Source organism: Balaenoptera physalus (genome assembly GCF_965194825.1).
Source record: "Balaenoptera physalus genome assembly, chromosome: X".
Lineage (NCBI taxonomy): Eukaryota > Metazoa > Chordata > Mammalia > Artiodactyla > Balaenopteridae > Balaenoptera > Balaenoptera physalus.
In genome coordinates, this window is record NC_138903.1 from 58914488 (window position 1) to 58932008 (window position 17521).

Sequence of the window (17521 nt, forward strand, 5' to 3'; positions counted from 1 at the left end):
TACTGCTGTACTCAACAATAGCCAATTAATGAACAGCCTAGTTTAGTCTTTAAGGGCTATACTCGCTGTCAACTCCTCCATTTTAGGGCAAAAGCAGCTGTAGACAATATATAAACAAGTAGGTGTGGCTAAGTGCCAATAAAATGTTATTTACAAAAACAGACATTACTTACAGAAACAGATGGTGGGCAGGATTTGGCCCATGAGCCCTAATATGCTGACCCCTGCTTTAGTTCATATAAAGCAAGGAGACCCCTTTGAGAAATCAAGTTACTATTCCTTTTTCCCTCGCCCTTCTGCCCAGGACTCCTGAGAAGGAACAAAGAGCAAAGGTGCAAGGCTAGAAAGTTTCCTTCAATCAGTTATTCTCAAAATTAGAGGCTACAAAACACTTCAAAGTAAACAAGACCTGCGAATATCCATTCTACTTACTTGTACTTGTCACCATTAGAAAATAAAAATCTTCACTTGTCCAATAGAGAGACCAGAGATACTTTCTCTGGTGTGCCAGTGGGATGACACATGGTTTTTATTAAACATCATGCTATTAATTCCTGCCTGGTGCAGAAACTCAGACAGCATCCCATAAAAAACATCAAAGCCACAATTGGCCAGCAGCCTTCAGAACACCTAGAAGCTCCTAGAGGGCCACACTTTGGGAAGGTCAGTCCTGAAGGGGGCTACTAACTCCTTGAGGGTGAGACCATTACCAAAAGAAAAGAATTCTCTCTGGAGAGAGTTGCCAAGCAAGTGCCTCCTTACCCAGTGGTTGGTTCAAGGCTTCAATCAGCCAGATCCTGCTGGACTTGTTAGACCTGACAAAACAACAGCAATAGCTTTGGTAATAATGCCAGATATGGACTAGGGCAAAATTGCCTGCTGTAAAGGAAATCTATATAATGGGCTCTGCCTAAGAAACATGACAATTATCTCCATACTGGCAGGGGAGCAGAAGCTGATTAAAGGCACAGGGGTAAGAGAAAGGCAAAAGGATTGGTCCTAAGTATCGCCATGGCACACCAGTATTTATGAGCTCCTTTGAATGGGGGCTGCCTAACACATGGCATGAGGGGGTCCAAAAGAATTTAAATTACAATTTGGAGAATGGCAGGTGAGTCATCAGAGCAAGGACAGGTGACCAGGCAAAAAAACAAGGCACATTAAGGCAAGGTCTCTGAGAGGGAGGGAGGAGGAGATGGCAACTGGCAACAGGCAACACAGAGGGTTTTACAGAGAGTGAGCTGCATAGGAGATGGTGTTAGGAGGAAAGGCTCAAGGAGCAGAAGAGGGCTGAGTGCAAAGCCAGGTCAGAGCTGAGCCAGACATCAGGAAGAATCAGGTAACTACCACAGGAAGGGACCATACAGGAAAGCCCAGAGGCACAGACTTCCCATACTCACCCTGCAAGGCATAAGCACTGACCCCCTTCAACAGAGCATACAACAGAGTACAGTAGAAAATTTGCTGCCCTTAGGAGCCAGAAGATCTGGGTATTGACCCCTATTTGCCACACACTGCTGAGTAACTCTGAGCAAATCACTTAACTTCTGATTTTCAATTTCCTCATCTGTAAAACTGTGAAACCATTATCTGCCCTTTGTTACTTCACCTACATAAGAGGAACGCTAATAGTACCCTTCCTGATTGGCTCATAGGGTTGTTGTTAAAGATCAAATTGAGATTGTAGGTCAAACTGTTTGGTGAACTGAAAAATACTAAGAAAGATGTTATACTTTCATTATTTTTATGAAGCAGTATTATGTATGGCATCAGTGCAAACACATAACTCCATCTAAGAATGAAACTGGTTTTAAACAAGATGTGTATTAGCCCCAAAATTCAACATTCACGGATAACTTGGGCTAAATAATGTCTGTACCACCTATGAAGCTTTCAGAATCAAAAACCGAGCAGCCTACTAAAATATGCCCCTATTTTTCTTCCTTGTTAACTAATTTACAATTTTTAGGTTTATTCTCCATCCTAAAGATGTAATTAAAAAGGCCTAGGGTCACCCTCTCCCTCATCACAATATGAAGCTTCCCTAATTCCTTTTAGCCACCTCCGTTGGCTTCAGAGAATTCTGCTTTTAAGGCTTCTACCTTGGTCTAGACAGTCTTCTCCACAGGAGCTCACAGAATAGCCCAAGATTGATGACGCCAGAAACTCTACCACAAGCTCTGGTGTATCAGTCCTGTTAGCTACCCACTCCTCTACTGCTGTTCTCCAGCTTTCAAACCTTTCCTAATGGCCACTTCCTGTGGAGATGCGTACTAATGGCTGTTCCCATTTCTCTACAGAAGACCCCGTATCTCTTCTTCATTAACTCTACTTTCTGAACTACCTGTTCCTCTGAACAGCACTTATATTCTCTTTCATCATTAAAGGAAATAAAATCAAAGTGGAACAGTGGAAATATTCAGAAAATCTAAGTCTTAGCTCTACTGTTGACTAGTAGCATGAAAGTTCTTAAACTCTGTAAGCCTTAGTTTCCTCATCTATAAAATAGAGATAACACTTTTCTTCCCAGATTAAGTTATATAATGTATGTGAAAGTACCTTGTATATTATAAAGTGCTCTGTAAATATTAGCTTATGCCCATATCTATATCTATGCCCACATCCAGGTAATTGGTCAACCTGAGTGAGATCATGTTCACAGATCCCAGCCTTGCTGTTGCCCAGCACAAACAGTACCAAACCTAAATCCCAACTCAATTTGTATTAGAGTTGCTTCTTCCTCATTCATAATTGCATTCTCTAAATTCCACATATCTAGGGGTAAGTGTTCTATTATAGAAGGTCTGTCTCTTGATCTTCTATTTCATCAAGTTCCTACTAGGCAAGGGCCAACCAGAAAAAGTACAGCAGTGCCTTCAGATTCCCTGACCTTCCCCTACTCCATTCCTGCAGGTCTGTGAAATGCTTGGCTGCCTTCAGACCAACACTGGAGGTGCATTCTTGGCCAGAGGCAGTGAAGAGAAAACAATTCTTTTCTTTCACAAGCTGAAAGTGATTCTGAAAAAAATCACTGGCTCAGCAAAAAGAGATTGGTGAAGGGTAGAGACTGTTTTCGTAAGGCACAGTGACATTGCACAGAGCCCAAGAGTGGGACTGATTACTGGGTTCCCGTACTGGCTCTGTGATTAACTGTCTCAGTGACCTTGGACAAGGAACACCCCCTCTTAGGTTTGTTTCCTCATCTGAAATATGGAAGAGTTAAACAAAATGTTCTCTTAAGTCCCTTAGAACTCTATGAGTCCATTCCCAGCAAGATACTGCCCATTAATCAAAAAGAAAAGGGAACAGTTAAACAGCATCGGCTTTTCACAAAGAAAACGCAAACAAAATGCCAAGAAACCCCAGCTTTCCCTCCCCTTTCATTCTGCTGGTGCAGCCATACACTCCCTGGCTGAGCTGTTACCCAATTAGCACACTGGTACCCCTTCCAAAAACCCTGAAACACTGGGCTTGGATTCTAGAAGACAAATCACTCCAGATAAACCAAATATGGAAAGATATCAATATTTCCCATGTTAAGAACAAGAGAAATTCAGCATGGTGATAATGGTGACAGAGACATTCTCTTCATAACTCTCTTTCCAGTGTTTTTTTTTTCCTGCTTTAAGCAGAAGTTGTAAGGGGCAGCTATAAAACACCTCGCTGGCTTGCTACCCACCCTCCTCCCCCCACCTAATGAATTCAGGATGGATGAATTCAGGATTAGTCTCCATCTGTCAACTGCCACATGCATAATACATACTTTTCCAATCACAGGGAAAGGCTTTTCCACGAGAGCCTGGTGCTGGAAAGAGAGTTGGAAGCTGAAATGTGGCCCTCCTGCTTCTGGGAAGTCCTTAATGAAAACCTCTTGCAAAGAACAGCCTTGACGTTCCTAATACGGTACTATAGTGCTAGGCCTACTGCTTGCCACTAGTGAGAAATTCCATGGTGCCTAGGGATAAAAATAATATGGGGGGAGGACTTTGTCACCCTTTAGTAACGCCACATATTTCCCAATATACACTATCCACTATGTGAAAAGCAGCTGCATTTGCCGTAAGAAGTCAACAGATGAGCAGAGAAGAGGGGAGGCCTCTGGAACTGCCCAACCAGCTGGTGTAGGTTCTTGGAGCAGGAAACAAAGAGGACAGGTGGCACACCACCAAGATGTAATATACTGTCATTCTTCTGTGACAAAAATAAAACATAACCAGGCCCTAATTAAAATGGGGCTAGATTGCTCAACACGGAAACCACCTGATCCCAGCCATAATAATGGAGGAAAGAGAATGAAAGGAAACTTTCCACTAACACAGTTCTTCACTGCCAACTGGGCCACTTCAAACAAAAGAACCCCCAGCCCCAATAAAGAACATCCACACGGTTTTAATGCAAGGTACCTGCTTTAGAGTACAGTGCAGAAAGAGCCTTGGAATGGGAAACCAGAAAATCTGATTCTGGTCCCAATTCAGACTCTAGCTCTAGATCCCTGGAAGAGTCAGTTCTCTCTCTTGGCTTCCTTTCCCTGGATATAAACTCAACAGAGTGGATGTGAAGCTTTCTAAACAACTTCCCAGTTCTGTTGTTCTATAAGGAAGAGCCAAAGGAAGGTATCAGTACATAAACCAAGCACCTCTGTTTCTCCAAGCACATCATACCATAAAATTCACTTATTAAAGTGTACAATTAAGTGGTTTTTAGTATACTCACAGAGTTGTGCAACTAACATCACAATCTAATTTTAGAAAAATTTTACAACCCCAAAAAGAAATCCTTTGCCCATTAGTAGTCACAACATGTCCCGATCCTCTCCCCCAGACTTAGACAATCACTAACCTGACATACCTAGTTCGCTTAGTGTTTTTAGCATAATAAAGTAGCGGACTTTTAAAAATATCTGCATCTATTGATATAATAATGCTTTTTCCCTTATTCTAGTTATTTGGTATATTATATATACTATTACACTGACAGATTTTTAGATGTTAAACTAACTTTGCATTCCTGGAATAAATTCCACTTGGTTATGGTGTATAACTCTTTTTATATGTTGCTTGATTTGGTTTTGCTAGTATTTTGTTGAGGATTTTTGCATCTACATTCTCAAGGGAATTTGGTCAATAGTTTACTTGTGATATCTTTGGTTTTGGTATCAGGATACTACTGGCCTCAGAAAATGTGTTAAGAAGTGTTCTCTTCTAACTTTTGGAAGTTTGAGAAGAATGGGTATTAATTTTTCTTTAAAGGTTGGAAGAATTCACCAGTGAAGCCATCTAGGCCTGGGCTTTTCTTTGTGGGTAGTATTTTGATTACTAATTCAATGCCTTTATTTGTTATAGGTCTACACAGACTTTCCATTTATTGTGGAGTCAATTTTGGTAGTTTGTGTCTTCCTAGATATTTGTCCATTCCATCTAAATTATATAATTTATCAGCATACAGTTTTCATAGTATTCCCATTTATTCATTTTTTACTTTTGTAAGTTTGGTAGTAGTGTCTCCTCCTTCATTCATGCTTTTAATATTTTGAGTCTTTTCTCTCTTGTCTTTGTCAGTCTAGCTTATGGTTTCTCAATGTTGTTATTTTTAAAAACCAAATCTTGATTTTTTTTTTTTATTTTCTTTATTTTAAATAGAGAAAATAGATTTTCCTATTCTTTATTTCATTTAGTTCTACTCTAACTTTATCATTTCTTTCCTTCTATTTGCTTTGGGATTCGTTTGTTCTTTTTCTAGTTTCTTTTTTTTTAAGAAATTCTCGTTCTTTTATTTATTTATTTATGACTGTGTTGAGTCTTCGCTTCTGTGCGAGGGCTCTCTCCAGTTGCGGCAAGTGGGGACCACCCCTCATCGCGGTGCGCAGGCCTCTCACCATTGCGGCCTCTCTTGTTGCGGAGCACAGGCTCCAGATGCGCAGGCTCAGTAATTGTGGCTCACGGGCCCAGTTGCTCCGTGGCATGTGGGATCTTCCCAGACCAGGGCTCGAACCCGTGTCCCCTGCATTGGCAGGCAGATTCTCAACCACTGCACCACCAGGGAAGCCCTTTTTCTAGTTTCTTAATGTGGATGGTCAGCTTATTGAATTATGATCTTCTTTTCTAACATAGGTGTTTAAAGCTATAAATTTTCCCCTAAGCACTGCTTTGCTGCATCCCATCAGTTTTGGCACATTGTGTTTTCATTTTTATTCATTCCAAAGTATTTTCTAATTTCCCTTGTGATTTCTTCTTTGACCCACTGGTTACTTAGGAGTGTGATATTTAATTTCCACATATTTATGAACTGCCTAAATATCCTTCTGCTATTGATTTGTAATTTCATCCCACTGTGGCTACAGAACATAATTTGTATAAATAAATATATTCAGGCAAGTTTTGTGGCCTATCAGAGGGTCTGTCTTGGAAAATGTTCCATGTGCACTTAAGAAGAATGTGTATTCTGCTGTTGTGTGGAGTGTTCTACAGATGTCTGTAGAAGATCTACTTGGTTTATAGTGTTGTTCAATTCCTCTATTTACTCACTGAGCTCTGTCTAGTAGTTCTACCCATTATTGAAAGTACAGTATTGAAGTCTCCAACTATTACTGTTATATTACCTATTTCTCCCTTCAATTCTGCCCACTTTTGCTTCATGTATTTTGGGGCACTGTTGTTAGGTGTATATGTTTATAACTTGATATCTTGCTGATATATTGACAGTTTTACCATTATAAAATGTTTTTGTTTGAATGTCATAAAAATTTTGTCTTAAAATATATTTTGTCTGATGTTTATATAGCCATCCTAAGTCTCTTTGGTTACTATTTGCCTGGTATATTTTTCCATCCTTCTACTTTCAACCTATTTGTGTCTTTGAACACAAAATGTAGCTCTTAAAAGACAGCACATATTTCAATCAATTAATCCATTTTTGATCAATTTATCCACTTTGCCAATCTCTGCCTTTCTACTGAAGTGTGTATTCCATTTACATTTACTATTACTGATAAGATAGGATTTATGTCTGCCATTTACTTTGTTTTCTAGCTGTCATCTTTTCCCTCTATTTTTCCATTACTACCTATTGTGTTAAATAGATATTGTCTAATGTACTGTTTTGATTCTCGTGTTATTTCATTCACTATATATTTTTTAGTTATTTTCTTAGTGGCTGACCTCAAGATTAAAATTACAATATGGTTCATATTAATTTTAACTTAACTTAGAAAGCATACAGAAACATTGTTACAATATAATTGCTTCCTCCACATCCTTTGTGCTGTATTGCATGCATATTGCATTTTTATATATCATAAGATCAACAGTTTTATAACTATTACACAACACAGCTGTCATTTAAACCAAATAGAGAAGAAATGAGTTACTAAAAAACAGACAGTTATAGTGTCTTTCATATATACCTATGTAGTTACATTTACTGGTGCAGATTTAAGTTACCATACATCATTCTTTCATTTCATCCTGAAGGACTCTCATTTGTATTTCCTGTAAGGCAGTTCTGCTAGTGACCAATTCTCAGTTTTGTTTTGTTTTGTTTTAATTCTGAGAATGTCTTAATTCTCCCTTTTCTTAAAAAAATATTTATTTATTTACTTATTTGGCTGCACCAGGTCTTAGCTGCAGCATGTGGGATCTTCGTTGCGGCATGTGGGATCTTTTGTAGTTGTGACATGTGGGATCTCTAGTTGCAGCATGTGGGATCTTTTCAGTTGTGGTATGCAGGAACTTTTAGTTGCGGCATGCGGGATCTTCAGTTGCGGCATGCGGGATCTTCAGTTGCAGTGTGCGGAATCTTTAGTTGCAGCATGCAGGATCTTTTAGTTGCAGCATGCAGGCTCTTAGCTGTGGGCATGCAGGATCTAGTTCCCTGACCAGGGATCGAACCCAGGCCCCCTGCATTGGGAGCATGGAGTCTTAACTGCTGAACCACCAGGGAAGTCCCTCCCTTGTTTTAAAAGAATAGTTTTGATGAATAAAGAATTCTTGATTGACATTATTTTTCTTTCAGCACTTTGAATATGTCAGTTCACTGCCTTCCAGTCTCCATGGTTTCTGATGGGAAATCAGCTCTTAATCCTATTGAGGGTTCTGTTCACCTGATGAGTTGTTTTTCTCTTCCTTCTTTCAAGATTCTCTCTTTGTCTTTGGTTTTCATCAGTTTGACTATAATGTATCTAGGTATGGATCTTCTTCAGTTTATCCTACTTGGAGTTTTTTGAGCTTCTTGGATCTGGAGATTAGTGTTGCACATCAAATTGGGGGAGTTTTGGCCATTATTTCTTCAAATATTCTATCTGCTTTTTTCTATCTTCTCCTTCTGGGACTCTCATTATGCATATGTTGATACACTTGATGGTGTCACACAATTTCTGGGATTCTGTTCATTTTTCTTCATTTTTTATCTTTCTTTTGCTTAGATTGGATAATCCCCGGCTGGATTATCTTCAAGTTCTATGACTCTTCTGCTAGCTCAAATCTGCTGTTGAACCTCTCTAATGGATTTTTCATTTTAGTTATTTTATTTTTCAACTCTAGAATTTCTATCTGGCTCTTCTTTATAATTTTTAGCTTTTTATATTGTCTCTTTGGTGAAACATTGTTCTCAGGCTTTCCTTGTCTCTTTGGTGAAATATTGTTCTCAGGCTTTCCTTTAAATCTTTAGACATGGTTTCCTTTAGTTCTTTGAATATATTTATATTAGCTGATTTAATTTTTTGTCTAAATTCCAACATTTAGGCTCCATCAGGGACAGTTTCTACTGACATCTTTTTTCTTGTGTATGAACCATACTTTTCTGTTTCTTTGCATATCTGATCATTTTTTGTAGAAAATGGGACATTTTAGACAATGTAATGTGATACTTCTGGAAATCAGATTCCCCCAGGTTCTGTTGTTATTGTTGTTTTTGTCATTGTTTTTGTTGCTGTTTGTTTATCATATTTCTTGGACAAATTCTGTAATGTCTGTATTCCTTGTAGTATGTGGCCCCTAAAGTCTCTGCTTGGTTAGTTTAGTAGCCAGCTGGTAGCTGTTCAGAGATCTCCTTAAATGTCTTGAACCATTAAGTCTTCCACTTTTTCTGAGGGGTTCTGTGTGCATGTTGGGTCATTTCTTCAACACTCAGCCAAGCAGTTTATAACTCTGCCTCAAGTTCAGCCATAGGAGAGAAACTGGGGCCCTCTCAGGTATTTTCTAGGCACATGCACAGCCCTGGGCATGCACATGGCCTTCTAGATCTGCTGGAATATGTCAGAGCTTTTCAAAGCCCCCAGTAGACATCTCATTCCCCTTTTATGTTTTTGGCCAGGCTTTTGCTTGCCCTGACTGGTCTCAGTCTCAGTCACCTGTGATGTTAAACACCTCGGGATCAGAACTTTTCCCACTGAGCTAGCTCTAAATCAGATGAAGTAATGAGAAGCTGTGTGAATGGGGCTTTCCTAGGTAGCTTTGAGACAGGTTAGATAGTGACAAGACTATAGGTCTGTGAGTTTTTGAGGAACTACAAACCCATTCTTCTCCCTCAGATGCTAAAGGCTACTGGTTTCCACAGCTACTATGGTTATGGGGCTGTGGGTTTTCAAGGCTACCACAAAGCTCTGGAGAAGGGAATGGGAGGCAGGGTAAGTTAAAATGCCACAAAACCTGCTGTTACAAAGGTTCAACATGTTTCCATCAATAAACATTCTTCAGATTGTTGCAAGCCTTTTGGTTAATTTACAGAGTTCTGAAAAAGTTGATTTTGACAATTTTTGCCAGTGTCCTTTTTGCTTTTATGGAGGAACTGATTTTATGAGGTCTTTACCATTCGCTCCAAGTACAATCCTAAAGAAATCTTGCCCCAGTGTGGCTGAGAATTTGCCCACAATGAACACATTCCTGTGGAAGCAGAAGTTGAAAAAAGCACCAGGAAAAGTCTTTTTAAAAGATAAGCAAAAAGCTGCCAGTTGTTGCCTCTAGTGTGAAGAACTGGGGAACTGGGACACAGGAGGAGGACCTTTTGAATTTTGTACCATGTTCATGTGTTACTTACTCAAAAAATGTTTTTAATATACTTATAAAAGAAGAAGGAGGGGAGTTCCCTGGTGGCCTAGTTGTTAGATTCTGGGCTTTCACTGCTGTGGCCTGGGTTCAGTCCCTGATTGGGGAACTGAGATCCCGCAAGCCACACAGCACAGCCAAAGACCCCAGGAGATATACTACACCCTATTTCTGACAAACTCTCCATTCACTTAAAGAATCTTGCTCATTATCAGGGCCATTAACTACCACAGTAGTAAAACAGATAGCTTTGACTTAGGAACTCTTCCTTCTCAGTTTATTTTTTTTTCCTATGGACAGTTGCATCCTCACAGTCTAGCTCATTTTTCCCCCCACAAAGACCCACTTTATAACATGTGATAGAATATATATCATATCCTGAACTTCTTCATAGCTCTTCTCACAACTGTAATTAAATTATTTAAGTGGGTAATCAGATGTTTAACGTACGTTCCAAGAGGGCAGAGTCCATATAAGCCTTATTCACCATTATATCTCCAGTTGCCCAGTTGTCTGACACATAGTGGGTGCTTCGTAAATCCTTGTTGAATTAAAATTAATTATTTTTACATCGTGTAGGGCTTTAGCACTTGATGCAAGCCCAATAACGTATCATGAGGGCCCTCCACCCCACTAGAAAAAAAATCAGCTCAAGATTTCCAGGATACTCTCCTGGAAAAGCATGTATCTTTCCAGATCATCGTGGGCTTTTAGGAAATTTCTACAGTTACTGATTAGAGAAGCAGGTGCCAGATTAAACAGAAGTTTTGGGTTATGCTTTTAAAAAATGATGCTATAAAAATGAAGCTGAAAAGTAATTTTCCTTCATAATTCTTAACTCTGAAAAACTTTTCTTAATAAGAAGATCAAGCCATAATCTTCCCTACCCTAACCCTATACCATTCACCATCCATTAAAAAAAAACCTACCAGCTTCTCATAAATGGTCACACTGAAAGGCTGGCTTGGTTCACTTTTCCACCCTAGTCCCCACAGCACTCCAGTCCAGCTACTGTGGAATCTGGTCTTCTGAGGACCTTCTATGAATATGGTAATATTGCCTCCACCAAATTCCATTTGACACTGCTTCATATCTACTAACAGCAGTACCATACGACATACTCATTACATTGATCTGAGCAACTCTACAGAATATCTAAAATACAGTCTTCCCTCATTATGTGTGGGGAACTGGTTCCAGGACCCCTGCAGATACCAAAATCCACAAATATTCAAGTCCCTTATATAAAATGGTGTAGTATTTGCATATAACCTACCCACCTCCTCCTATTACTTATAATACCTAATATAACGTAAATGCTATGTAAACAGTTGCTAGCATGTGGTAAATCAAGTTTTGCTTTGGGAACTTTCTGGAATTTTCGATCCCCCGTTGGTTATATCCAGAGATGCAGAACCTGCAGATACAGAGAGCCGATTGCAACTTCATGTCCTCCAAGTCACTGATTAACTATCACCAGGATAATGACAGGATATCTGTTGACTGAGAATGTATATTATATCACCAACTCCTCCCTGCACACCATAGCACCAAACTTCTAATTTTAGAAATGGGAAAACTTAGGTTTGCAAAACTAAAGACTTACTCAGAGTCATACAGCTAGGAAGTGGCACAGTTGGAACTAGTACCCAGGTTCCCTGTGTGCAAAGCTAGAGATGGCTCCACTAAATATATTCAATATCAAATTTGCCTCAAAGATGGAATTGACCCATCCTTTCAGGAAAGCAATTACTTACCAAATAGGTGCTCCAGTTGCCAAAGCAAGAGCTGAAAAGGTACCCTAAAAAGTAACCTTAATGTAAACATCTAAAACTCTTGTCTTTAAAAGTATAGAATGTAAGAAAGTGACATTTTTGCATTCTTTTAAGACATAAGTTTTCATTAGTCCAAGACAGCCTGTGTATTTGTGGTTGTGCATGTGTATGTGTGGGCGTAATGATAAAATTCCTTTTTTCTGACATCTGTTTTATATATATAAACATACATACATATAAAGTATGTTATCCTTGGTTTTTGAAAGGCTATTTTAAAATTTTGTTTAAATTTTAATATTTAATTAATGCTGTCAATATACTAATATAATGTAAAAATTTATGTAGGTATAAATTAAGATCCTATAATGAGGTTACTCATTGCTTTCCCAAATGGTTAAACTACAATATGCATGAAAAAAAATCATGGAATGTTAGATCTGAAAGTGGGCTTATAGATCCCCTACCCACCCTTACCTTTGGGCTCCTCACCAAGGGCCCCAGCAAATGACTTACCAAGGTCACAGACCCCATTAGTAGCAGAACCATCACCATACCCATCATGTCTAGGGTTTTTTCCCACTATACCATCATTCTGCCTCTGTTCATTTGCAGCATCTAGTGTGCTTCCCTAGAGAAATCTCTGTCTGGAGACTATCACCTTCTATTTTCCTAGCCCATTAGAATCCAAGACTCCTAGACTGTTAGAAATAGATCATCTAGCTCAGGAGCTGCAACCTGATTGAATCCAGGCTGTAAATGTATTTCATTTAGCTATCACATTTTTAAAGAAAGCGAAGGCTTTTTTACATGGAATGAGGCTGCTGTATTTTACCCCAATCACTCCAGCCCTATTAACCCACTTCCAATAGCTTCATGCTTTTCTGTTTTCTCCTTGGCCACTGACAGCATTTGGGCCTGCAAACCCTGAATCCAGAACAGGCATAAGTAGCAGCACACCAGAGTAAAATTAGTTGATGGAAAATGCGAAATATGGCATTATGTTTTAGCAATAACTATATTCACTGCCTTACCAATAAAAAAATCCATTTAGGTTAACTACTCATATCAGAGGTCTGCAAACTACAACCAATGAATCAAACCCAGCCCACAGCCATTTCTGTATGCCCCCGCCCCAGATGAGCTGAGAATGGTTTTTATATTTATAAACAGTTGAAAAATTCAAAGGAAGAACAATATTTTTGTGACGTGAAAATTATGTGAAATTCACTTTTCAATGTCAATAAATAAAGTTTTATTAGAACACAGCCACTCTCATTTCATGTACGTATTACCTATGGCTGCTTTCTCACAACAACGGCAGTTAAGTAATTGCCACAGAGACTGAATGGCCCTCAAAGCCTAAAATATTGCCCTTTACAGAAGAGGTCTGCTGACCCCTGAGCTATATCAAAGAAAATTTAAAGTTCCTAATAAACTGCTAAAAAGTCACAAATATTTGTTTAGAATTGGAACATCTTACACATCACTCTCAGATGAATCTTCCTAAAACACAGCTCAGACCATGTCTCTCTCCTACCAAAAATGTTTTTAATACTCCCTGCCTATAAAGAAAAGTCTGAAGTACTTAACAGGTCCTGCACAGTCAAGACCTCAACCTTCTATTCCAACCTTATCTCCCAAACTTCTCTTCCTGCACCATATATCCCAGATGACTTGAATTATTTGCTATCCTTTTACATTCTCTATGTCATTCCTACTACATGAAATGCCCTGTCCTGAATACAGTTCCATGCAGTAAAATAAGCAGGGCTTTTAGAGTCAGGTCTAGGCTCTAATTCACTCTTGCCCTTATCAGTTGAGAAAGTTACTTAATGCCTCTGAACTTCAGTTTTCTCATATATAAAGTGGGAATAATAATCCTTGCCTCATAAGGCTCTTACAAGATTTTAATTCCTGGCATATAGGAACAACTAAACAAGTGATAAGTGTTATTAATTCTGTCCAATTACAATGCTACTTCCTCCTTTGCTTTTCCTTGTCCTTCCACAGGGAAATGACCTCTCCCTCTAATGTCGCATACCATGGTGTCCACCTGTCTCACTCTATGGCTCTGATCCATATCTACTACCTTATATGATGGTGATCTCTACATATATCTTACCTCCCCTACTAGTCTGGGACCTCCTTGAGGGCAGGATCCCATTTGTGACTTACTCTGTCACATCTGTGACAGCCCTGAGAACAATGGCTTGAATTTAGTATGTACACGAGTATTTATGGAATGAATGATATGTGTTCACTGAACTATATAACATTTATTAGGTGTATCATGTTGTGTTGGGATATAAGCAGAGGCTATATCACTTGTTCTAAATAATACCTAGCCTAAGTGTGTAGAAAATATTCAAACAACACCAGGGACCAAAGCTGCCTATATAAAAACAAAGAACGAACAGAAAAGTGTGCAGTATATTCACCTTTCAGAGTGCCAGTGTTTTTATTTTTCACTGGCTTAAGTTATAATCACCATTTTGTACTCCAACAATTATGAATAGATCACATTTAAGGGGGGGAGGGAATGAATCACTTTCCCAAGGAAGACATATTGAATATCATTCATAACATCAGTTACCTCTGAGCACAGATCTAAGAAAATCTAAATATCCAAACAGGACCTATATTTAATAAGTTAATCATCATACACAGTTGTGACTAAAACCTTATCTAGAGCTCTGTACAAAATCAGACACAAGCAGGAAATCAAGTTCCAACTAGCTTAACAACTTTAACAAATACTGCAGCTGGTTTTTGTGGCATGATGCACTAGGTTTCACTGGTTCCTAGAAACACTAGCCAGTTGATTCGATGGTCAATTTAATAAGTTAAATAAAAAGGTGCCAATAATTCTTCTTTACTTTTAATGCCAGACTCCAAATGACAAAATGAATCCACACACATATATACAAAATTAATTGCTGAGACACACCAATGTAGGGAATGACATTTTCCAACAAGATGACAGCAAAAAATATGTTTCCAACTACTTCTGCTTATGTATTTCCCTTTAGAAATCTACCGAAAAGTACACATTCACCAGCAGATATATTATTAACCTGAAGATGTATTATCAACAACTTACAATATTTAGCCATTTCCATTTACAAAATACCTTCATAATCCATTAACTCCTTTGAGCCTCATAGCAACTCGGTGAGGTGCGTATAATTACCCCCATTTTATATATGAAGTAAATGATTTGTGCCTTCTTATCCCAAAATGGTGAAGCCAAGATTGTAGCCCAGGTCTTCTAAATCCACTTCCAGTGCTCTCTCTTCCTTTTTCCTCCACACAAAGCAAAAGTATACCTTTGTTTTGCATCTACCTCACTTACTCTCAAAATGTCGCCCAGCTAGCCCAGTGTGAGGAAACAGAGTGGGAGTATAAACATTACTGTGGTCAAGACAGTGGGAAACATCCCGCCTTTGCCTCTAGCTAATCACATTTTTAGAATCATGCAACTTAAAGGAAAGAAATGGAGTGTGGGTTAGCTGCTGGGTTTTACTTCCTAACTGTCCTATTTTTGGCTTTCTATGTATACTCAGAAAGGGAAAACCACCAAAAATATCAAGAAGCCCCCTGAACCAAAATAACTCTTGGATCTTTTGCCCATATGCAAAGGTTTAAGCCTGCATAATTGTTGACTCTTACCACGTTTAATCTCAGAAAAGGAAAGAATAAAAACCGCAACTTGCCCCTCGCTTAGAAAACTTTTGCCCTTCCTCAAACATTTTATTGAACTGTTTATTTTCTCTTAAGAATCCTAATCTCTCTGATATTCCTCAGCTGCTCATTTTTTAGCACAAACACTTTCAGCTTACCCTACACTTCACAAAGCCAGTCCCTTCCAGGGGCTTAGATGAGCTTCATTTGACTATGAATACTGCACCAAGCAGTTTACTGAAACAAGTAAATAAAAAGAAAATCCAAACATTCCCCCTTTTCCTTTCAGGAACCCCCACCTTTCTAACTACTTTTGTGGCACAACCTGCATATGTTTAACCTCTCAATGAACTCTATTAAGTGGCAACACACCCCAAAGCCTGGCCTAAAGTTTCTAAGGATCAGCATTTCAAATACCCCATCTTTCAGGTGCTGCCAAGAGTTTACTCTTGTTCAGACTGCAATAAGACAAACCATTATATGATCGAATTCAGTCAAACAACCAGCAGGAACTTGGAAAACTTCTATTCTGACCAAAGTGGGCAGACAACATACGTAGGGAAGGCACAGACTCCAAGGGGCAAATCAGGAGAGCTACACAACAAACACCCCTGCGCTGCGGCTCCCAAGCCTTTCTCTCTGCTCTTGGTTGGCTGCATTTGCCTTAAGGTCCCCACGCTGGACCAGACACAGTATTCGTGGGATAAATCCACTCAGAAAAAAGTTATAGGCATACAGAATATATTTGCCAGTGACTTTGACTTTATTTTTCATAATCATCTTTCAACCAAGAAGAGAAAAAATGAATTATATCCACCCATTCACTAACCTCCATTCTTCTGGGTATATACTTTGGCACAATGGATTGGTTTGCCTGCACTCTTGTTGGGGATGTTTATTATTCTTTCTCCTACCCCAAGCCTTCTGCCAACTAGCAGAAATAAAAACTCCATACACAGTGGGGAAGCAGGGGAGGGTCCCACAGCTGTTAACCGTGACCACTGGGAAAGCCAAGCTAGGTGAGGTTCCTTCAGCCAGATGACTCCCAACCTGAGCTCTCTACTATGCTCCCAGGGGGCCGGGTTCCTCCTGCCAGGGACTAGGCAGGTCTCTGTTCCACCCTCGAGGAGAATTCAGTGGCATGTGATGTCATTTAATAATTCTGAACTTACACCGACCTTGACCAGAACCATAACTCAGTAACTTAAAGAAAAAAAATCACTGGGGCAAAGGTGCTTTCCTTAGAAAATAACTTGCCATCTGAAATTTTTTTACTGCCCCCATACTTACCTATAGCAACCAGAGGCCAGGCAGGAACAAAACCCTGACTCAAGCTGCTGGCCTGAATTCCCAATTCTTTAGGAGGTCCTAGGGCAGTTCCTCAGTCAGCTTGGATGTCCCTTTGCCTCATACATGGGTAGAAACATGTCTGACAGTACAAGCAGACTGTCCCTTCGGAACAACAGTCTGACAAGAAAGGATAGTTGCAGAACAAGACGGTCCCTGGGACAGCTACAGATCCTGTCTTATAAAGCCAAGGACACTAAAGGGAAAAGCCCCAATTCTAGTTGCAGCCACCACCTTCCACTTCTACTGACCCCACTCCAAAGTGTCCGGAAACCCATTCGCCTCAGACACCTGGGCTGGGAATCACCCTAAATCCCCCCTTTCCCCGTGGTGTGGAAGAGCTCAAAGGCCAGAGCCACTGACTCGAGGAAACTGCTCATCGAAGCCTTCCACTTACTTCTCATTGCGCTGATAAGCGCGTTGCCGTCTTTGATCACGTCTTTGATGAATTTATTGGTCCTCTCCAGTTCCTGCTCATAACACTTGAGCCTCTCGCGGAAATCAGGGCTGTCCAGGTAGCAGTCGCTGAACTCCAGCGGGGGGTGCCCCATGGTTCTGATGGAGGGGATTGGAAGGAGAGAGGAAAGACACAAAGACCAAGAGCATCAGTGGGACAGTACAGGGAGAAGATGGGGTGCGCAGAGTGCAGGACCCGCTCAGGAAGCTGTAGCCTCCCTC

The 17521-nt window shown here is 39.8% G+C and overlaps 1 protein-coding gene across 5 annotated transcripts in view; it reads right to left on the reverse strand.

Moving 5' to 3' along the window:
* Window positions 1-17521, reverse strand: part of OPHN1 (oligophrenin 1) — a 630165-nt gene that overhangs the window by 600135 nt on the left and 12509 nt on the right. For all 5 annotated transcript variants that reach the window (XM_082444939.1, XM_082444938.1, XM_082444940.1 and 2 more), the window contains one exon: window positions 17241-17398. In XM_082444939.1, coding sequence (XP_082301065.1) covers window positions 17241-17394 — 154 coding nt within the window. In that variant the 5' untranslated portion in view covers window positions 17395-17398. The remainder of the gene's footprint in view (window positions 1-17240; window positions 17399-17521) is intronic.